Genomic DNA, 24,307 nt, shown 5'->3' with positions numbered 1-24,307 from the left:
TTTTAAAACTTAATATTTAAAATTAAAATTACCCTCAAAGTCATCCTAAAAGTAAAATGATTAGAAATGATTAAGAAACAAAATATATCCCAGAACTTGTATTTGCATCAGTAGAACATTCTAGTTTTGCTTACTAAAGAAAAAAATCGCTGTACTTCACAGAAAACATACACAAATATGCATATAATTCTGTCAATAATTTGTTTAATAATTTATTTTTAAATAAATTTAACTCTACGGAAAAAATAATGACTTGTGGTATATTCGATTTCCTCCAATTAGCCCAAAGTTGTAATATACATCAGCAGGGATAATTTTCCCCGTTATCACAGTCAGATTTTATACTAACATAATAGTCTTTCGCTTTAGTAAATGTGTCACACACAGACATTTGGAGTCCTAACGAGCCCTATTTCGTCAAGCTCCCCGGGACGACTCGTGTGACCCGGCGGGGGCAAGGACACTCTCCAGACAGGACACATCAGAGCCACTCTGCTGCACTGCACATGGGCACAGACGCTCAAAGGGTAAGGGGCGCCTTCCTCGTGTTGGGAGGGGTAACTGTTTTTTAAAATAGTATTTAGCTGAAAAAACGGACTACATCTTGTCCTTAGAAATACCTTTTCAAAGAATTACTTCATTTCTATTGCTTTGCAATGAAACGTCCTACAAAAGACAAACTTTTCTATTAATTACTCACAAAGCAAGGTATGAATCCTGGACAGTGCTCTTTTTTTGCTCTAGTTAGACACACCTCAGATTATATTTCAAGTAAAGAGGAGTAAAATGCACAGTTAAAGAGAGCTTCTCATAAAGTGGACATCAGCACATTCTGTGACTTGACTCTACTAAATGTATTAACCACATAACAGCAACTGTGAACTCAAACTGATTTTTTTGCTCCTGTGTGATTTGGATACACACGCTGCGCACACACACAACCACCTCTGGAGTGTAAAAGGAACAGCATCAATTCAGGAACGTAATCAGTCTTTAAAACTAAAAGCTGTTTTCAACATGCTTGTGAAATGAAAATAAATGAGTTCAACAATGTCACACTATCAAATACTATAAAATATTAATACAGATTCTTTTATTTTAAAAATGAATAATCAGCATAAAAAAAGAGTGCAAACTGTAAAATAAATAAATTGAAAAGGAGAGACCACACTATCAATCAAATTACGGGCAAATTGTATATCCAACAAAGAAAACTTAAGAGACATAGACACTCTGATCAACCAAGAAAAGGTACTTGGAAGTTCTTCAGTATGCACATGCTGTTACATAATACAGAGAATTCACATCCGAAATCACCAACATTTTTGAAAGTCTGTTTTTAGGTTAAATATTAAGCTAAAGTGAACCAGCTCTTCAGAACTGCACGTACTTTCTTACTGAAAGGGAAAACCAAGTCATTAAAGCAGCCGCTCCTTAATCTAGCCTACCTTATTTTTTGGATTGGATGTGTTCATTACACTTCGAGTCTCTTTTCCAGTATAAATGACAACACCTATTACAGTACCTGCAAAAACACGAAAGTGGTCCTTACAGAGATGCCTCAAAGGGTAAGCACAGAGAGAACACTTTCTAATCAATTGTCTTGATGGAAAATATTATTCACTACTTAATTTTATATAAATTTATCTAACAGCACATTTAATTTGGCTAGTTCAACAAAGTCTAATCTCAACTTTATAAACTCTGAGGAACTCAAATGATTTCTTAAGCTATACAAATTTACCTCCATTCAACATCAGCAAATGTACTGACATTCTTTTCACTGACAAGAGAAAGGGTGACATTGCTCGTTGGTTCACACGTGCAAAGAGCGCAGGTAAGTGAAGAGAGGCTGCGTTCTCAAGTGGTCAGATGCATCGTGGGACCTTCACACCAAGACTGCATCAGCTGAACCACCTTCCTTGTACAAGAGACTCAGGTACTACCAGGTCCAAGAGCCTCTGCTGACATTTTAGCACATATACAATTAAAACACGGATAAACAATTACATAAATAATATTTGATGTTGAATTTAGATGTTATTAGTCTTTTTTACTCACGTCTCCTGAAAAGTCTGGTTTCCTATCAAACTTAAGGTAAAAGAATACTAAAATACCCCTAGAACAACCCTTGGATTACAAAAGCTCAGAGGCACTCGCCTCTGTAGTATCAAATTAAAAACCACAGAGGTCTGTTTCTAAACTGCAGCTACGCATAATTTATATTCCTGGTTTTCATAAATTCTGAGGATGAGAAATGATTGAAGTAAGAAAGACAATCGCGCCCATAAATACTCACTGAGACAAACACCATTGCAGAATCCACTATAATAGTTACACAAAAACTCTTTGATGTCACATTAATGTGTGAAATTTAGCGTGTCGTAAGTCAGGACCCATAGAATAAATGTGATTTTAGTGATCTCTTGGATTTATATGAACAGATAGCTGCACATTATACCCATTAGATAACGAACCGTTTCCTCTGTGGAATGTTCAGGAAGACGGAGGTGCTAGGGCTGCTCAGCGGTCACATTCCCGAAGAGGTTACACATATGTCTTTCAAAATAAGCATTTCCTTTCCTCCCCCCTTTTTCACCGTGTGCTGTTGACAGAGCTGCGAGGCTGAATTTCCTGAGCCCCCGAAAGCAGAGCAGCCCCTCCAGCACAGAAGGCGGCCCAAACGGCACAGATGCGACCTTCCTAGAGCCCTGTCCAACTAGACCTGCAGACGACAGGTCCGTACTTAGCATTCAGGAAAGCACGGACTGCAGAGTGACCCGGTACCATCGAGGACTCTCCCAAAACAAACAGCGGCAGTGCTGGCATCAATGAAGCAGTAGGTTAAATGTGACTGATCAGTATTTTCTTCCTACTTTGCCAATTAAACTTAAACAAAATATAGGAGCGTCTCATGTTAAATAAGCTCACTAATGTTAAAAAAAAGTACAAAAACGGAACAAGACAAACTGCAAAATTATTTTTAATATTAGCAGAACAAAGAGTCTCAGAAAAGACTTAAAAATTAATCAGGCTAGAAAACACTGTCCTAAAATCCAGACAAACTATTAGCAATGTTGATTCTAAGCTGGCATTACAGTTAGAAGTATCCAAAATCCAATCTGAGAAATGACAAGACTAACAAAACATACTGCATTCAGATGCACATAATATTACATATAATCAGTATTTGCATCTTAAATATATCATACGTAAAGAGTATTTAACAGAATTCCTTCTGTAGTTTTCCTTGTATAATCTACTGAAGTCTGGTAAAGGCTCTCATATGTATTATCTCATCCCATTTTCACTAAAAAAGAATATTCAGTGTACTTAGAATAATGCATTGTTTTCTTTCCTGAGTCTGTCATGCTTTTTAACTACTAAAATTACTAAAGTCAGTACGAAGTACCTGCAGTATTCTCCATTCTTTTTGACAAAGGCCACCTACTTATGGACTAGGACAGGCTGAAAGGTTGAGCAAATCCGGTATGTACGGCAAATACATATATATATATGGAAAAGGGATTACCTGTTCATTTAGAAAACGAAACCTGAGAGGGAACACAATAGAGCACATTCATCAGAAAGCCTGACAGAGATAACGTGTCAGAGACAGACAGACAGACGGACGGACAGACCTCGAGAGCTCTTAACCAACCGAAGTATTTCCTGACTGTCACTTAGGAACCTGCTGGCTCCTGTGAAGAAACTGCTTTCCTTGTGCCAGTCTCAACAGAACCCCAAGCATGGGCTGCCCACTCACTCCAGAGTCTTCCTGCACCTGGAATGGACAGCGAACACAAAGAAGATGGCCAGCAAAGACTATGGATTCGCCTCAGGACAGCAACACGGAGAGACCGAGCCAGGCACACAGACTGACACTGCGGCCTGCACCAGGTCTGGGCTCCACCCATCGTGCCATGTGTCCAGGGATGGCAGGGCTGCCCCACCCCCTTCCCAGCTGCCATGACTGCCTACCCCTGAGACCCAAGGTTCGAGAAGCAGCCCACATGGGGTGCTGTGTGCTGCTGTGTTCTGTGACTCCCACTGTTCCTGCACCGTGTGCCACCACGCTCTTCCATGCAGCTACACCAGAGCTCTCTGGGTCAGGTCCCTCAGGGGACTGTCGTGGGACAGCCTCTCCTGCTTTCCCAACGCCCATCCAGCAACCTCTCTGCACCAGAAGCCTCACAAACCATGCACACTAAAGGCACGGGTGTGATTTTAAAATTTCTCATCTGTCGCATGGACTAGTCTCATAAAATATCGTGCCAAAAATTACCAAGAGAAATGAAACAACACAAAAACCAGAAAGAATATATATGTCCCGATTTTTTCAACATTAAATTATTTCATCAAACTGCTATAAAAACGTCCAAGTGTTTACTCTCATTTTCTGTATTTATCACAATCACTACCAGCCCTGGACCCCTGTCGGCACACACGCCCCCACTCTAGAGAGGTCACCCTGGACCGCTGTCGGCACACACGCCCCCACTCTAGAGAGGTCGCCCCTGGACCCCTGTCGGCACACACGCCCCCACTCTAGAGAGGTCGCCCTGGACCCCCGTCGGCACACACGCGCGGCAGCCCTGCTCTAAAGGCGTACCTCCGCTTCCAGGCTCCTGGCAGTTTAAGATCAGAACACTCTCTTGTCCACTTATCATCTGCCATGTGGCAGCATTCTGGGACACTGACTCTGCCCTGGAGGAACGACACTCACTGACCGACAGGGAGAGGAAGACGGAGGGCACCACAAGCAGTTGTGTTTGTCCCTGTTTGGTGACCCCTGGTCCTTGGATCCTCTGTGGTGTTAACGTGAGCCCTCGTTCCCACGCACTCAGAACTCCAGGACAAGAGAGGAAGGCCCACGTTCACCCCAACTAGGAGGCAACCTGAATTCAGTGGACACGTATCATTTAAAAAATTAGATTTAAAAAAATCTGGTCTTTCTTTCTCAACTTATAATCAAGTATAAAGAAGATATGAGCCCTTAAATTACTCCTGGAAACCCAAGGTCTTTCAAACACTGCTCACTGATAATATATAGAGTCTAGTAATAGCTCACATTATTAAGGTTTTTAAATAAAGGTAAGTATGTGTTAAAATATTTGAAATTAATGAAAAGAGCTTGCATTTTTAAAATGTCCAAACACAAGTTAAAATCAGAGGTGTCTTATTTAAATTTTTTTGAACAGATGGTTTTTGAGCAGTATAAATACTTTCTTGGAAGTTAAAATGCCTGGGTGAGCTGCATTCTACACATCAGGGCATCAGAAACCGTCCTCAACATGGCAAGCACATGTGACACCTAGGTTTGTGTCTGTTCTGCCCACATATGCAACTAGGAGCTACCACGTGTCAAGGTCACCTAGCGAGTGGAGGACAGGCGAAGAAAAGTGTGTGCAGGGAATTATCGGGGGCATCACAGAAGCCTTAGGCTCGGGGGCTTCTGTCTCTGTGAGGAGAAAGGACACAGATCGACAGCACTGGGGATGAGTACCAGCACTCTAATACACAGGGAACGGAAGACCAAATAAAATGTATTTTTTTTTTAAAGCATCTTCAATATGATGGAAACAAAATAGAATACAGCTCTAGACATGGAAAATGTGAAATCTGTAACCAAGTATCAGCTTATGTGTAGTATGTTTTAAATACTTTCCTATAAACTATTAAATGCTAAAGACTGAAGGGTGACAGCTGTCAAGGACAGCCGCCTGGATTCAAATCCTGATCCTGAGCCAGCCTGGCTGTGTGACTATGCGGACAAGGTGGGCCCGTGAAGCGAGGTTACTGACGACAGCACCACACTGAGCTGTGGCACCGCTGTCAGCAAGGTCGGCGCCGAACAGCAGCGTGGGAGACGTATGAGCACAAGATTCTGAGACTTCTCCTGGCCTTCTCCACAGTGACCCCATGGGCACAGTGAGTCTCCCCTTCCTGGGGTCTGCAGAGCCTGAGACCTGGCCTGCTCCCCCTGACTCTCTCCTTGGTGTGCTATCCTTACTTCTTCTCATTCTCTTTTGAGAAATTTTAAAAATCATCAGTACAAAAATCATGAAATACCTCAATTTCTATTAAAATTGTCCTATTTGCTACCAAGCTTTTTGTTAAACACAGAAAACAGTAGTATAAAACTAAGACCCCTCTCATCCTCTATTCCCTAAACGGTGCACACGTGGACTCCTACAGGAGTCTGCTTTACATGCTGCTGTGCACAAAGCCCCCCCCCACGCACACATGCACACAGAACTGCCCTGCCCTCCCCCGAGCACTGGGCATGAGGCCCCGGTGCCAACCTCTTTAGCCTACTGTCGCCCCAGGCCCTCACACAGCTGCTGGTGCGCTCACGAGCCCTTCCCACACCTTTCCACCCCTTTACCTGGCGCACCTGTTTGCTCCTCCCTCAAACTCTGACCAAGAAAGGATTTTGGCTTCTTTGTTTTGGGGGGTACTCAGCAGAGCGTAAAGTACCCGCCTCACTTTACTAAGTCGTCCTTGCCCCTGAGCTCCCCAGGCCTGTGCATTCAACAGCTCCTGGTCTGCAGAGGGATTCTTACAAAACCACCAGAAGGGCAACAGGGCTCCAAGATAGGAAGGCTGCTGGCGCTGGGCCACAGACTGAACAGACAGACAGCCCTACCCCAAACGTTCCCTAGCCTTCCTCCCCACCAGCATCCTTCATGCTCCCTGCTGCTAAGATTCAGTCTTGGTTACCATTAGCAAGTCAACTACTTTCTGAAAAGCTGATCATCATTTAGATTTCAATACCTCCCAGAGAAATTTACTTTCCAAAATGTATATTTAAGGGACCTCCCCCGTTCAGCCGCTAGAAATACTCCAACATCCTCTAATTTCACTCATTCACAAGAAAATTAAGAAGTTTCACCCTCATCCTCAAAGGCCCAACATGGAATACTTCCCAAGGCCCCCATCTCACCTAATACTTTTCTCCCCGACAGACAACCCACCACAGTGACCTCTTACAAATCCTACTGGGAGACCAAGGAGTGGGAAGCTCCCCCAAGTACCACCACTGGCTTCCCCAGTTGTGCTATGCCACCTCCCAGTAAGGGACACTGACAAATTTGCCGAGAAAAAGTAAGTACCAGCAAATGCGTGTGCCCTGTGCCATGGAGGGTGCACCCCCTGCCCCCCCCCCCCCCCCCCCCGGGGTCTNCCCCACTGCTCTGGGTCTTGCTCCTTGCAATGCACAGCCCACAGCCAGAGCTTGCCTAGAACACAGCCCCTCAGTGCCTACCCCACACCCGCCAACTATAGGGTATGATCAGTAAGGTCCCTGTGTGGCACAAGGCATTCTCAGAGACACCGCCCAGAGTCACTCCAATACACAAAGCACCACCTGTACGTGAGAGCTGACGCTAAGGAGAGAACTCACTTCATACCTGATGCGACAATGGTGCTTGCCCACAGCGTATTTTCTATGCTGAGACTCTCATGAACGGGTGGGTCACAGTCTTCCTGTTCAGAGAGAGAGAGGGGGAAAAATGGCAAGTAAGCAACTTTTTTTTTTTTTTTTTAAAGATTTTATTTATTTATTCGACAGAGATAGCGACAGCCAGCGAGAGAGGGAACACAAGCAGGGGGAGTGGGAGAGGAAGAAGCAGGCTCATAGTGGAAGAGCCTGATGTGGGGCTCGATCCCATAACGCCGGGATCACGCCCTGAGCCGAAGGCAGACGCTTAACCGCTGTGCCACCCAGGCGCCCCGCAACTTTTTACTTCAGATATCTGCAGTGATAAAAACAAGTGTACAAGCTGGATTCAGTTAATGAGCAGTGAAATGGCACTGCAGAATAAAGGTGAAAAACAAGGGAACTGAGACAGAGGATCCTGGGAAGAGGGCAGAGCAGGGAGCTCCAGGAATCTCTCCCCACCTGGGCCATGACTGCACGGGCACAATCTGTCTGATGGGACTATCTGGGGACCGTGGAGTCTGCTGCAGGCTTGCAACTGTCCAGGGGAAGTAGTCAGTTTGGTCTCTTCTAGCTCTTAGCGCAGTTGCAGCTACCCAGCCATGCGGCAGGCAGCTGTGCACCTGCTTCTGGAGCAGCCCGCAGACGCCAGGTGGGCAGAAAGGGCCCCGTCCTCCAAAGAGCAGGAGCCTATGCTCTCATCACTGACGGCTGCTTCTGATCACACAGGTGCAGACACACAGGCTGGCGGCCCGTGCTGTCGCCCCTCCAGCTCCAGCGACTTCAAGGGCATCGAGAGGGCGAGCGCCCTCTTACCCCCCTTTTGGGAGCCAGACATTAAACACTAGAACATTCTAAAACAACTGCACATATGGAAAAAAACACAAAGTGACTGTGCGTCCCCAAGAAAAAGCTCAGAAAAGACCTGAAAAGACATCAGATGCACACCTAAGACTGATAACCCGGCACAGAGTCAATAATAATAATAATAATAATAATAATAATAATAATAAATAAATAAATATAATGATTAAAAACCCAGTAAACCTTGAGGAAGGGGGTGAATTGACTTCTAGAGTTATCACATTATTATACAAAAAAAAAAAGTGTTCAACAATAAAGAGGCATTAAAAAAAAAACACCCAAAAAAGTAGGGCCCATATAAAGGAAAATTATCAATCAACAGAAACTACCCCTGAAAAAGACCTGATGTCAGATACACTAGACAAAGACTTTAAAAGAGAAGTATTAAGGATGTTCTATAAAATGAAGATGTGGAGAATGCCAAGAAAACAATGTGTGAACGAAATGTAAATACGAATAAAGAGATAGAAAACCTAAACAGAAACCGGAAGAAAGTCAAGAGCTGAAAAGTACAATAACTGAAATGAAAACTTCTCTAAAGAGATTCAAGGCAGATCTAACCCCGCAGAAGAATCAGCAAACCTGAACACAGAACAATGGAAACGACCAAGTCTGGGAAACAGAATGAAAACAGGTGGAGGAAAATTAAAAGGGTCTGAGGGAGGGCAGGATACCAGGGTACAAACCAATATATGTATTGTGGGAATCCCAGAAGGGGAAGACAGAGTGAAAAGGGCAGAGAAAACATGTGAAGAAGTACTGGATAAAAACACCCCAAACCTGATGAAAGGCATGCATGTAAACAGTGAAGAAGGTCAACCAAATCCCAGGAAGGAGAGCTCAAAGAGACCCACATAGTGACTCATTATAATAGAAGTTTTAAAAGACAAAGACAAGGACGCCCAGGTGGTTCAGTCAGTTAGGTGTCCAACTCTTGTTTCGGCTTGGGCCATGATCTCAAGGTCATGAGACTGACCCCTGGCATTGGACTCTGTGCTCAGCACGAGTGTGCTTGAGATTCTCTCGTTCTCCCCCTGCCCCTCCCCATCACGTGCTCTCTCCTTCTCTAATGTAAATAAATAAATCTGACCAAAAAAAAAAAAAAAAAAAAAAAAAAAAAAAAAAAAAAAATTTTGAAAGNAAAGCAGTACGAGAGAAGCAAAGCATTACATACGAGGGATCCCCATGGTTAGGTGCAGATTTCTCATTAGAAATACTGGAGGTCAGAAGGTAGTGCTTGGATATTCAAAGTGCTCCACACACACACACCCCCATGTCAGCCAAGAATCCTATATCCAGCAAAACTGTCCTTCAAAAATCAGGGTAAAATCAAGACATTCCCAGACCAACAAAAGCTAAGACAGTATGTGACCACTAGACCTTTCCAGCAAGAACCACTCAACGGAGTCCTGCAGGTGCAAGACGAGGATACAGTAACTCGAAACTACACAGGGAAATAAAGATCTCAAGAACAGTAAGTACATAGGCAATTATAAAAGCAAGTATTATTGTCACAACGGTCTATAACTGCATTTTTTGTTCCCTACATGACTTAACAGACTAATACATAAAACCTAGTATTGTTGTAATTTTGGTTTGTAACTCCAAATCTTGTTTTCTACATTATTTAAGAGGCTGGTGCATTTAAAAGAATTATTCATTTACCTTTTTAGGCACAGAACATATAAAGATGTAATTGTGTGACATCAGCAAACAAAAGGGGTGGGGACAGAGCTATAAAGGAGCAGAGCCTTTGTAAGTTATTGAACTTAAGTTGGTATAAATTCAAACTAAAGTGTTACATCTTTAGAATGTTAAATGTAATTCCCATGGTAACCACAAAGAAAACAGCTATAGAATATACACAAAAGGAAATGAGAAACTTAAAACATTTCCCTAAAAAAACCAACTAAACACAATAGAAGACAGTAATGTAGGAAATAAGGGACCAAAAAAAAAAAAAAACCACAACTATAAGGCACACAGAGAACTGAACAATGACAGAAGTTTAGTCCCTTCTTTTAAGTAATTACTTCAAGTATCAATGGGTTTGGGGCGCTTGGGTGGCTCAGTCATTAAGCATCTGCCTTTGGCTCAGGGCGTGATCCCAGAGTCCTGGGATCGAGCCCCAAATCACGCTCCTTCGCTGGGAGCCTGCTTCTCCCTCTCCCACTCCCCCTGCTTGTGTTCCCTCTCTCGCTGGCTGTCTCTCTGTCAAATAAATAAATAAAATCTTAAAACAAATGTATCAATGGGTTAAACTCAACAATCAAAAGATAGAGATTGGCATAATGGATAAAAATACATGATCCAACTATATACTGTCTAGATGCTGAGACTCACTTTAGATCCAAAGACAGAGAGGTTGCAAGTGAAACTACGGGAAGAGATCTTCCATGAGAATAGTAAACAGAGTGAGCAGGTGTGGCTATACTAACATCAGACAAATTAAATGTTACACCAAAAGAGCTTACGAGAGAAATTATATATAATTAAATGTTCGATACGTCAGGAAGGTAGGATCATAAACAACTGTGCGTCTAATGAAAATCTATAAAAATATACGAAGCAAAAACGGACAGAATTTAAGGGAGAGACAGCTCAACAGTAATAGAGACCTTAATATTCCACTCACAATTATGGCTAGAACAAGCAGACAGAACTAAGTAAAAAGAAAACTTAGCAAAATAAGCCAACTAGCTCTAATAGACAAACAGAACACCCCACCCAAAGACAGCACAGACATTCGTCTCAGGTGCACATGGGACATTTCCCAGGATAGAGCCTATGTCACAAACTAAGCCCCAAACAGATCATCATACAAAGTAACTACTCCAACCATGAGATAAAGTTAGAAATCAATAACAGAAAATTCACAAAATTGTGGAAATTAAACACTTTTAAACAACCAATGGATTATGAAGAAATCACAAAGGAAATTAAAAGATACTTAGAGACAAATGACAATGAAAGCACAACTTACAAAAACTTGTGAGGTGCAACATAAGTGGTGCTAACGGGGAAATTTATAGCTATAAATGCTTATATTAAAAAAGAGGAAAGATCTCAAATTGATGACCTAACTTTACAACTTTGGAACTAGAAAAAGAAGACTAAGATAAACCTAAAGCTAGCTGAAAAAAGGAAAAAATAAAGAGTAGAGCAAAGACAAATGAAATACAGAACAGGAAAATAATCCTAAAAGTGAATGAAAGCAGAAGTTCGTTCTTTGAAAACATCGACAAAATTGGCAAACGTTTAGCTAGTTGGACTAAGAAAAAAAAGAGACGACCCAAATTACTAAATTCAGAAACCAAAGTAGGAAAATCACTACACTTCAACAGAAATAAAAAGGATTAAAAGAGAATACATTAGCACCTGTGCACCAAGAAACTGGAAGAATGGATGACTTTCTGGAAACACAAAACCTACCAAGACTCATCATGAAGAAATACGAAATCTGAAAACACCTGCATCTAGTTAAGAGTTTGAATCAATAATAAAAAGTCTGATGGAGAAAAGCCCTGGATCCAATGACTTCACTGGTGAAATCTACCAAAAATGCAAAGAAAAACTAACATCAATCCTTCTCAAACTATTCCGAAAAATTAAAGAGAAGGGACATCTCCTAACTCACTCTATAAACCCAGCACAACCAATACCAAAGCCAGACAAAGACATGACAAGAAAAATAAACTAAAGATCAACATCCTTTATGATCACTGATGCCAAAATCTTGTAATACTACCAAAGAGAATTGAGCAAAATATTAGAAGGATTATACACTATGACCAAGCAGAATGCAAGGTTGGTTCAACATGTAAGCCAATCAGTATAAAAAATTACATTAACAGAATGAAGAAAAAAATCCACATGATCATCTCAACTAATGCAGAAAAAGCAAATATTCCATATGCTTTTGTGATTAAAAAATAAAGACTTAATATTGTTAAAATGTCAAGACTATCCAAAGTGATCTACAGATCCAATGCAATCCTTTATCAAAATCCCAATGACATTTTCTGCAGAAACAGAAAAACCCTCTTAAAATTCATATGGAATCCCAAAGGATCCCAATATCCAAAACAGTCTTGGAGGAACAAAAAAACAAAACTGGAAGAATCATACTTCTTGATTTTAAAACTTACTACAAATCTACAGTAATCAGAATGGTGTGGTGCTGGCATAAAGACAAGCATACAGACCAATGGAATAAAATGAAGAGCCCAGAAACAAACACTTTCATATATGGTTAAATAATTTTTGATGAGGGTGCCAAGACCTTAAACCGGGGAAAAGGGTCTTTCAACTAATGATGCTGGGAAAACTGGATATCCACATGCAAAACAATGAAGTTACCCTTCCCTAATACCACATATAAAAATAACTCAAAATGGATCACAGACCTAAATGTAAGACGTAAAATAACCAAACCCTTCGAAGAAAACATGGGACAAAAGCTTCAAGGCACTGGATTTGGCAGTGATTTCTGGGATGTGACACCAAAGGCAGAGGCAGCAAGAGAAAGAACAGACAAATTGAACTTCATGAAAATTTTAAATTGTGTGTATCAAAAGGCACTATCCAGAGTAAAAAGACAACCCACAGAATGGGAGAAAATATCTGCAAATCATAGACCTGATAAGGGATTAACACCCAGAATATAAGGAGAACTCTTGAAACTCACCACTACCACCGCCAAAAAAATGTTCAAAAATGGAAAAAAGACTTGAAGAGACATTTCTCCAAAGATATACAAAATGGCCAAAAAAGACACGAAAAGATGCTCAATATCACTAATCATTAGGGAACTGCAAACAAAACCACAGTGAGGTTCCACCGCACACTCATGAGGACGGCAACAGTCAGAAAAACCAACTAATGGTTGGTTTCGGTTTTCAGAAAACCGAAAATGGAGGATGTGGAGACACAGGACTCCACACTGTTGGTGGGAATGTAAAATGGTGCAGCCGCTGTGGAAAACGGTATGGCGGGTCCCCAAAAATTGAAAGCAGAATTAGGATTTGATCCAGAAATTCCACTTCTGGGTATAGACCCCCCAAAACGGAAAGGAGGGTCTGGAAGAGATATCTGTACATCCATGTTGGTAGCAGAATTATTCATGATAGCTACAACACGGAAGTAACCCAATGTCCCATGGATGGATGAATGGATAGGCAAACTGTGGCCTACCCATCTAATGGAATATTACTGAGTCTACCACACCTGCTAACGCCGATGATCCTTGAGGACATGGCGCCAAGTAAAACAAGCCAATCGCAGTAAGACAAATACTGCACGACTCTAGTTACGGGAGGTACTCAGCCAACAAAATCTCGGAGACAGAAAGGAGAATGGTGCTTGCCGAGGGCTGGAGGGAGCAGTAGGGGGAGTGAGTGTTTAACTGGGGCAGAGTTTCAGTTTTATGAGATGAAACGGTACGGAGGTGAACAGGGGTGATTCCCGCACAACATAATGAATGTACTTACTGCCATTGCACTACACACTTAAAAACGTTTAAGACGGTAAATTTTATGCTATGGGTATTTTACCATAACAAAATGAAAAAAATTATAAAGATTATGGGAATATTTTTAAAAATGAAATTATAAGTGGAAAGAATGCCTTTAATCAATTCATTTTTAAGATATTCAACTCTAATATAAATAAAATAATTTTATATTTGCATTAAACCACTATATGTTCTAATTTTTTCAGGCAGCAAACTAACATTATATCTTCCAATATGTAACTTAATAACACCACAGCACTCCTGGAAAAGTATAAAATATTATCAAAGGTAAATTATACATTAACCCATCAACCTCTACTTAGTAGCTATTATAGAATATTAATACCCTCTCCTTGCCTTTTGCTAAGGACAAGGGTTACACTTTTCAAATGTACATATATATACATTCACCGGAGAAAAAAGTGTATCTGAATATTTTAAAACTAATACATAACTGTATCTACCTCTATAAAGGCAACATTTGTATTTTTCTTTAAAATTATTATTACACTAGGTATTTTTCATTAAAAAAAGCTCACAGATAAGCTGTATGTTACAAACTACTGTTTACAGATCTCAAGCACGGCCACACGTCACTATCACAACAGCAATCAATAACGCACGCTCTAGTTTTGTCTTTAGATTTTAACATGTATGTTTAAACACAAAAGTATTTCAAATCTGTGAACTTTTCACCTTGATCTGAAGTCATGGTCTACACAGCATTCTTGCAATTTTGGTTATGGAGTGTTTCTAGAACAGAGAATTACAAAAGCCCAGAGCCCTGCCCCCGGAAGTAATCCAGGAAAGATTTCAAGTGTGGCGGCATATTGCCTCTAAGTGTCTGTGAGGTACCAAACCCTTCACTGTCCTGGCATGAGTCTCTCCTCTATAATGCCTCCTCCATGGAGAATTGTATTTTAAGGTCACAGAGAAATAAAAGTAACTTGGAAAGGAGGAAAGAAACTGAAATTTTCTAACGTATGTAAGAAACAGGTCTGTGCTACTGGCATTTTCTTTCCATTCATTCATCAAACCATTTCCTTTTCTTTTTTTTTTTTTTGAAGATTTTATTTATTTGAGAGAGAGAGCGAGCATGCGAGAGAGAGCACAAGCAGGGTGAAGGGCAAAGGGAGAAGCAGATTCCCCACTGAACAGGGAACCTAAATGCAGAACTTGATCCCAGCACCCTGGGATCATGACCTGAGCCGAAGGCAGACGCCTCACCGACTGAGCCACCCAGGCACCGTCATCAGATCATTTTCAAATGATATAAATTCTGGCCGTTTTGCTGAATACTTAGATACTTGCTAGATATTTGGTCCTCTGATTTACTTGTGAGGCACAACTAATCTAAACCAGACCAGACAAGTTTCCAAAATATCTCCCTCGTATTATAAGTACTGATCAGGTGCAATGTTATAATTTAAACAATTCAAGGGAAGGACTTGGCACATAGCTGCCGGTGGACGTGGGACAGCAGGGGCAGCCGCTGCTCAGCCTCTCGCATTCCGAGCACTGGTCGGTCAGCAGTTAACTCTTCAGACCACACCCATCTGCCCTCACAATGCCGTCAGAGCACCCTAAAAAAAAAAGCTACCACTCGACAGATGAGACAGGCAATGCCATTCGGTGTTCAAAACACAGGTGAGTGCTGTTTCTTAAAAATCAACCCATTTTAAGAACAGAGAGGGGATTTAATTTAACTGCGCCTCAGGTACATCCTGTGGGAAGAGGAGAGTTCATTCTACTCTTTCCAACATGTACCCGGTACCTAAGCACAGCCCACAGCCTGTGTTAGAAACTGACGCCACGAGCAGAGCTGAGACCTCCTTTCACCGCAGCCGCCACTGGTCTAGTGCAAGAGCCAACAAGGGACACACGATGACACACAGTGCGCCACAGGCACACACACGGGCGGGCAGAGGTGCAATGGTATCAAAGAACAGAAAAGAAAAGGAAGTCTTCTAAATACAGTTCTTAAACTGGGTCTTAGAATCCAGGAGCTCCACAGATGGCCCGTGATTATAGGGATCTATGGGCCATGGACGCCACCTGCCTCGTCGGCCCACGCCCTGCTTCTGGAGACACTCACGTTTTCTTCTTCATCTTACAGTCTCCCCAAAGTTACTGCTTCAGTTACAGCTGTGAGGTAAAATACGCTACACACCTTGCTGCATTTCCTAGGTTTAGCTGGAAAAACTACCGACAATCACACAGCTCCATCGATATACAAAATACTAAGGAAAAGTATTTTTTAAGTAAAAAAAAAAAATCAGGCTTACACTATCCCAATAAAAATGTGTTAATGGAAAATAACTTGAAAGAAGAGCCAAAAGAGTAACATTAGTGTTTCCATCAGAAGGATAAGACTATCACACTTTGTAGTACTTTTAACCACTGCATTTTATACAGCTTTACACCAGTGGCAATCACATCCTTACAAGTCTTAGAACACCGCTGGCATCAGATCAAGCTCCCGGAAAGCAGCTAACACACCGTCACTGGAGTCTTTACAATACAGAATCCCTCTATACATCAACTGTTTTGTACTTGAATTTATTTATACCTGAACTGTCTCATTTCTGATGCACTGAGAGAAGCTCTTAGAATCCAACTCTGACAGACACTGTTGGACAGACAGAACAATCTATGTAAACTCACTCCTATTTCCCAAATACGGTCCACATGGCTTATCTTTCAACTGTATGTTAACCTAGGAGTTACAGCCACAACCTAGCAAACGGAGTATATAATCTGAAAAAATCCTGCCAGATAAAGTGTGACGCACACACTTATCATTTAAAGTATGAAACAAACTAAATGATTCTCTAATATGAAATGAATTATTTTCATGTATTGGGGCAATTTCCATGCTTCTCTACCCGCCCCCCAGACTGTGAGCTATGTAACTATGGTTTTAAGCTAGACCTTCTGGGCGCCTCACACAGCATAGGCGCCCATACCTGCCCAGGAAGTGAATAAATCAAAGAGTAGAAACAGTGGAGCTCCCCTCTACTTTCCAGTGCCCCTTATCTTTGCACTCCGCATGAAGCCAGCAGTCTGCTGTTATTGTAAGCTGTCCTATTTCGGCGGCACGCCTTTGAACCACTCCTTTAGGCCGACCTGCCTGCAGCTGCCCATCACCACATGACCACAAAAGTACAAATGAGTGATTTTATGAGCCTGAAACTCTTCCTAGGGGTCCCTGTGCATGGACATTTAAACATTACTAATGCACACATATCCTTTAGTACAACATTTTCCCACTGTGTCAAACTCCAAGAAAATAAGGCATTAAAAAATACACATGAGGGCGCGCCTGGGTGGCTCAGTTGATTAAGCATCCGACTCTTGATTTCAGCTCAGGTCATGGTCTCAGGGCCATGAGATCGAGCCCCACGTCTGGCTCTGCACTCAGTGGGGGGCTGCTTGAGATTCTTTCCCTCTCCTTCTGCTCTTCCTCCACCAGCCCCCTTGTGCTCTCTCTTTTGCTAAAATAAATTAAAAAAATATTTGAAAATATGTAAATATACACATATTACAAGGCTTTCTAAACTGCAAATAAAAGATTCAATACAATTTCGTTTTAGAAACTTAAGTTGGTTCTCCCATTACTTTTTTACAACTATTTAATCATGTGAATTCATTTTGTCTATTTCTAGCACAATTATGTGTTGAACACACAGTATCTGCACAGTTACTTTTCAATTCTGTAATAACAATGATGGACTTTAAACATTAAACTTTTTCTAGTATCAAGAAAATTATTGTAAAAGATAGCTCTTTACCAATCTCATACAGTACAGAATAAAGACTGGGAAGATGGGAAAGAAATTATCTCTCAGGAACTTTGTCTCTGGGTTTCCTTCTCTTTAATGTTACACAGTTTGCAAAGATGAAATTTGCTCTGGGGAGGGAGAAAGCAAAATGTCACCATTTGAAGCTGTTTTCTCAATAGTGCACTGCACTTAACAAATCGAGGTTTGCTTTTTAGAAAGGGAGTATTTTGATTGGAAAAGACCTGAACAATGATGAGTGTGCTGTGATTTGCAGAAGAAATGACAGCAGAAAGTGCATATAAAGAACATTAAATGGGAAGGCAATGTTAAAGGCCTACGAACATTGCTAGTATTTCAAAACTGGCTACAGTTTAAACTCTAAACTTCAAGGAGAACTGCTAGCTCCTGAACAATAAGCAAATCCAATTCTATCAATAATAGTAACATGAATCGTTTATATTACTCGGAATGTCACATGGTGAGCAGCTGAGGTTAGGGTTAGGCAGAAGCAGACACTATTCACCATGTGCATACTTAGAATACATAATACATGTATTGCCACAGGACACCTGAATTAATCTGCTCTGATTCTGATTTAATTACTTATGCTGTTATACAATATGTATTCTCTCCTTTGAGGTTCACATTCTAGAAAAGGAGCATACGCACACTACTTCTTTAAATGCTCACTTCATACTCCCCTAACTAAACTGATGAATTCCACTTTCCGGTTACAAAACCAGTTATTTAGCATGGTTTTTCCTTTCCTCCTTTTTGAAAGATGTACACGAAAATAAAGCTTTTTCTCCTTAAATACTCCAGAACCCACTATGAGTATGTATTTAAGAGGAGTGAAATAAAATCTTGTTAGCAAGAGCAAACAGAGGCCTTGGAAGGCCAGGCAGCTGGACAGCACCGATCAAGAACGTGCAGTAATTCACACGAGGTCAAGGGAGGTTGAGTGAACTCTAGGGCCTCGATCAGGTCCAAATCCCAAGACAAACTCCTGTGTCCTCCTCTCCTGGCTCTGGAGGGGACTGTGCCCTCTGGAACACTTTTCCTCACTCACAGAAACTGGAGCTCACAGTGTTTTCTCTCTCCCGTGCGTGCTACGTGCATGACCGACCTACAGGTAGCCCGAGCTACTCCCACACCTGGCCTGTACGGTTTGGGGAGGCAGTGGGGATGGCAGCAAATTCAGGTGACTGCCTACATCCCAAGCAAACCAGAAGTCTAGAGGACTCTTTTACATACATCAATTATTAAAATCTCTCGTCTAAGCTGAAAATCCTTAAACGGCTTCTTCCTTCCTCCGACAGGACCTTCAGGATGGAGCCTGGCTACCCTTTCCCCACACCTGCACACTAACTCACACACAGTCTCACACACTCGGCCACGCACACAAGTCACACACTGTCCCGCTCAGACACGCACTGTGTGAACTGCGCTTTGCAGCCTGGCTGTGTTCAGCCACACTCTTGCTCCCTCGCACTGACTTCAGCGGGATTCCACACATTGTCTAGCAGACATTTCTAACTCTTAGCAAGTGATAAGCAATATAAATCTGTGAAACAGAAAGGAAGAAAGCAAATAATATTCCAAAATATTAATAGTGGCTAAGTTAATAACTTTTTTTTTTTTTAAGATTTTATCCATTTATTTGAGAAAAAGAGAAAACACAAGCAGGCAGAGCAGCAGGCAGAGGGAGAGGGAGAAGCAGGCTCTCTGATGCGGGACTCGATCCCAGGACCCTAAGATCATGACCTGAGCCACCCAGGTGCCCTCTAAGTTAATAACTCTTAACTTATCGTACTGAGGAAGCCCTTTGGTAAGGCTTTTTTATCAAATATGCTAAATTGTCTTTAATTAGAAGATGCTTTTTTCATAAACACTTTTACAAAAACATATAAAGATCTTGGTTTTCTCCAGAACTCATTATACACTGCCTCATTTTCCTCATGGTTCCATGAACACCTTGAACACACTGTTACTGAAGCACTCGTAAAAATAAAGTTACAAAGCAATGACCATCTCCTCCACAGGCATCCTCATTTTTACATCCCCATAATCTGCTCATTACCCGGCATTAGCAAGTGCTTTCTCAAATGATGACAACTGCTCGCTAATCCTGGTACGAGAACAAGAGAGAAGCCTGCAGCAATTAAAAGTAAACTATAGTCATATACTAAAACCCCTTAAGTAGTATTATAAAGCATAGTATAAGCTGACAAAATCAAAAGTTCCTGAGTCCTCCAAATCCGACTGGGGAGTCATCGGGGAGAAGGGGCTTCAAGCTACAGCAGAACACCAGGATCACGCAAGGGATCAAATGCAGCGCACACCTGTGCGTGAGCAGATACCAGCCATCCAGTCACTACGATTCAGGAAACGATGCGGGTATCACAGTATATTAACTACTACCCAGACTCACACTGAAATAGTCAAAGTACTTCATCTTACTGACTCATAATATTCTCAGGGAGAAGGACCTTTTCCAGAGTAAATATGCTAAACAAAAGCACTGTACTGAGTATATCCCACAGAGAGATTGCATGCGGGAAAATTTAAGAACCTGAAACATTCTCTAGGCTTCCCCTTTTCAGTTCAAAGCTTCTGTTTTCATTTATTCAAATTTAAGGTTTGTTGTTTTTAACTTATATACACAATGAATACACTAGTATTTAACAAAAGATTTAACTTACCCTGGTAAATGTGCCTTCAAAACTATGAATATCCAGTTGTGGCTTCTGAGCATAAACATAAGCACTGATTGAGAAAAGGTCCTGGAATACAGAATATCTGAATTAATTACAACATAATTACACAAAATTACTTGGTAATTTTTCAATCACCAAGATTTTTCATATGTTATTTACCAAAAGTGATGGTTGGTTTTCCTATATTTTGTGTGCCAACACTACGTTAGGATGGAAGATAACTAAGGGAAATAATTTTTTTTTTGATTATATTATGTTAGTCACCATACAGTACATCCCCGGATTCATTAGTTGCGTATAACACCCAGTGCACCATGCGATACGTGCCCTCCTTATCCCATTCCCCCACCCCCCTCCCCTCTGAAGTCTTCAGTTTGTTTCTCATAGTCCATAGTCTCTCATGTTTCATTCCCCCTTCTGATTACCCCCCCTTTCTTTATCTAAGGGAAATAATTTTTAAGCTCAACAGAGGTGTGGCAATTTCTCTTGGTTCTAATAGACTATCACTTAATGACAGGTGTGAGTCGAGCACTAGGGAGACGCTCAAAAGCTCCATGTTGCCCGGGCTGTCCCAGATTCCAAGTTTAAAGGTGTGGATACACTTCGTGGAGGTTTGTTATACTGTGTTTGAGTATTCAGAAGTTACACGGGTACCCAAGAATTTAGTGGGATTTAAATAATCCTCACAATTCTGCATAGGTTCTATTAAACAATTCAGCAAACTCCTAAATTTACTTCCATGTTTTTCTTCTCACCGCTACTGTATTTGCTATAAACAACTGCCTCCCTTAAAGCCATGAACATATTGCATTTCTCCCATGTGCCTGAACCACATCCCCACGATCTGTATTTATAAAATCGTATGGGAAGGCTTTAAACTAATCACACATCACAGCAATTTTCCCAGAACTAGCTTTGAAGTGGGAAAAAAATGGTTTAGGTCACCCCACTCACGGGAAACAGCAAATGCTTAAACAGTAAGTCTCCAGAGATGACATTTAAGCACCTTATTTTAAGATATTTATAAAAGTACGTCTGCCAATTTAGAAATTTTAGTTTCTAAAACTATATAATTTTACTAAATGTTGTAAGTGAAAATGTATTGATAACAAATTTTAATTTTTTAAAGGTGCATGATTATCTTTACCAGGAGATCACAGAGAATTTATAATACTGAAAAGTTCCTCGTCTGTGTGGACTTTAACAACACCAACGCCCACATGGGATTCTGACTGCACTGTCCACTAGACAGCCCACGGAAGAGGGACTTTGCATTTCTTCTGTATGGTGATCCCACACATCCTAACGTGACCAGCGTGTAACTGACATTAGGAGACAAAACTCCAAAGCACACAGGTAGGAAGCATACCTGAGTTCACACGGGGAGGATGCAAATGATCATGTGGATGTAGTGACCTACTAAATTTGTTATAATCCGAATACGTCCTGTATTTTTCAAACTGATTCATGTAGACACAAATAATATTCTAAGTGGGTGAGTTACATCCACGGATGGAGATTATTTATACTGGAGCCTTTCAGAGTAAACTATTAGAAGTCTTTTAGTTCTTGATATTTCAGTTGTTTTTAAAAAATATATTCTTAATTGGCTATCAGAAAGCTGGACAAGCACAAGGCTATACAGAAGTTCAAGATATCTGTCCTTACTACAGGCCTGAAATTGAAACAAGACCCACATCAACAAGGAGATAAAGAACTCCAGCCCGCTCCATGCTCCTCGCCAGGGCCACTGCCAGCCTGCCCCCAGGACCCTGAAGCCACAATGCCCTGGCCTCCATGCTGACCACAGTTTCAGCCTCTCTGCTGCCCTCTGAAGAAAGACTAGGATTCCTCTTCCATTCCGTTAGTAACCTACATGTTAACAACAGGCACCAGGTACACCTGAAGATAACTGAAGATGCTCAACTGGAAAGTGAAAAGAGACAGCTAAGTTTAAGGTAAATTCTGCAATACAAATGCAGGTTTGATACAACAATCTAGTGACTACTGAAAAAACTAATGGAAAAAGAGAAAAGCAGCCACTCAAATAAGAACTCGTCAGACTCAAGCTCACTGCACAGCAAGGTAAAAGCCATGGATGGCGGGCCAAGCTGGTGTCTGAATAGGGTGGGCTTCCCACGTGTGCTGAGAGACAGGCGCCCCCCCCCATCTCTACCCTGCCCTCAAGCCCTCCTTGGAGCAGGCCTGATGGGGCGTCTGCAGCACAGCTCTCACAACATGGCCTGGAAGTCACATCATTTGGAACCCTGGACTCACAGACCCCAAATGCCTGCACTTGACTCTAAGCTGGACCTGACACAGTCTGCCAGTGCTATTTCAATCATGGCATAATGAGCACCAAGCTGAATGCAGGAACAGGCTCACAAACAGAGCTGGGACCTGCAACAAGTGCAAGGATCCACACCCCTTGGAGGGACATTAACCATTGAAACAGCCTGGATGCTGGCTGGGCCATCTGGGTTACCTACATTAAGCTGCCCACGATCAAGGGCCTATGCTCTGATGGGCCATATGAAATCAAGATGCTATGGGTACCAGCATGTGACCCCTGCCCAAAGCTGCAAGAGGGAGGCCCATACCATCCTGGTGACACCCCCCTTCTGTCTCGGGAGAGTCTGGCTGCTATTAACTTGTGGTTGGCATTCCAGATCAACTGCAGTTTGCATCAGTGGACCACGTGCCTGAACCCACTTCCCTCTCCTCCTCCACGGATGCACCTTAGAGTAAGGTAGTTTGATTAGTAAGTGCTCTTGCCCCAGAAAGTAAATGATCTCTTGTGGACCATTCCCCCAGATAAATGATGGGGACAAAGCGGTGGTGGGGTATGTAAAGCCATTTTGAAATGGTTTGAAGATTCAGATTTCCTCTTGACCAATTCCTAAACATGATGTGTCTTCAGGATTAAGTTGTATAAAAATATTTTACTGAATGGGGAGCCTCGGTGGCTCAGTCTCTTAAGAGTCTGACTCTTGATTTCGGCTCAGGTCATGATCTCAGGGTCATGAGATCAAGCCTCACATTGGGCTCCATGCTGGGCATGGAGCCTGCTTAAGATTCTCTCTCTCCTGTTTCTTCTGCCCCTCTCCTCCTACCCCACGCACACACTATCTCTCTTTCTCTAAAGAAAAAAATAATTTCCTGTAAAAAATGCTTTGTGCTTTTTTTAAGAAAAGATTTATTTATTTGAGAGACAAAGAGCAGACTCCCCACCGAGCATGGAGCCTGATATGGGGCTCGATCTCACGACCCTGAGATCCCTCGATCCCTCAATCTCATGACCTGAGCTGAAACCAAGACTCAAGCACTCAACCGACTCAGCAATCAGGCACTCCAAATGCTTTGTGCTTCTTGCATAAAACCCTTTCAGCTGAAAGTATTGGCAGAAAACGTGAGGACTCCTGGTGGCACAACACTGGGGAGGAGCAGAGGAAGGTGGTCACCCTTGCTTCTCACAATTGTCGGCAGGCTCTCCAGACCAGCAGGAAACCCTCCTGCTGCCAGTGATTGGCATTTGAGATTCAAAGGAGCTGCCGGGCCTAGAGCACATCCGGCAGCTGGGATTTCTCACTTGGACTTTGTGGTGAATGGTACTGACTTCATGGGCTCTCGCCAGGGCCTCTAAAGGGCAGACCTGGCAGCAGGCACGCAGACTGGTCTCACCCGGCTGATTGAGGTCCTAGAACAACAATACTGCTAGCACTTCTCCTGTAAAGACACCTTGGCCAAAGCAGTGGGCTGTACAGAAACAGAAACACAGACCTGAGAAAGGCCTGCTTCCAAGAAAGGCTGGCCCTTGGGTGGGGTATAGAGACGTGGATTTCAGGAGCATTCCCACCATTCCCAGATAAGAAAGACTCACTGTGCCTGAACGATTTATTCAATCAGTGTGCTTTATACCAAACATCTGGTTCCTTCCTTCTGGGAGTCTGGCACCTTGGCATGTGCCAGACAGAGGAATGCCTCCATGAGT

General features: G+C 42.1%; 1 protein-coding gene across 14 annotated transcripts in view; it reads right to left on the bottom strand.

Annotated features, from left to right (window-relative positions):
• Window positions 1–24,307, bottom strand: part of ATP9B (ATPase phospholipid transporting 9B (putative)) — a 246,726-nt gene that overhangs the window by 124,826 nt on the left and 97,593 nt on the right. For 12 of the 14 annotated variants that reach the window (XM_034642307.1, XM_034642309.1, XM_034642302.1 and 9 more), the window contains 3 exons: window positions 20,302–20,382; window positions 7,413–7,488; window positions 1,449–1,525 (listed from right to left, as the gene is read on the bottom strand). In XM_034642307.1, the coding sequence (XP_034498198.1) occupies window positions 1,449–1,525; window positions 7,413–7,488; window positions 20,302–20,382 (234 nt within the window). The remainder of the gene's footprint in view (window positions 1–1,448; window positions 1,526–7,412; window positions 7,489–20,301; window positions 20,383–24,307) is intronic. The other 2 variants (XM_034642304.1, XM_034642308.1) reach the window with 2 other exon arrangements.

This window comes from Ailuropoda melanoleuca, chromosome 14 (genome assembly GCF_002007445.2).
Source record: "Ailuropoda melanoleuca isolate Jingjing chromosome 14, ASM200744v2, whole genome shotgun sequence".
Classification (NCBI taxonomy): domain Eukaryota; kingdom Metazoa; phylum Chordata; class Mammalia; order Carnivora; family Ursidae; genus Ailuropoda; species Ailuropoda melanoleuca.
The sequence above is the reverse complement of the archived record's forward strand: the minus strand, read 5'-3'. Positions and strand labels throughout refer to the sequence as shown.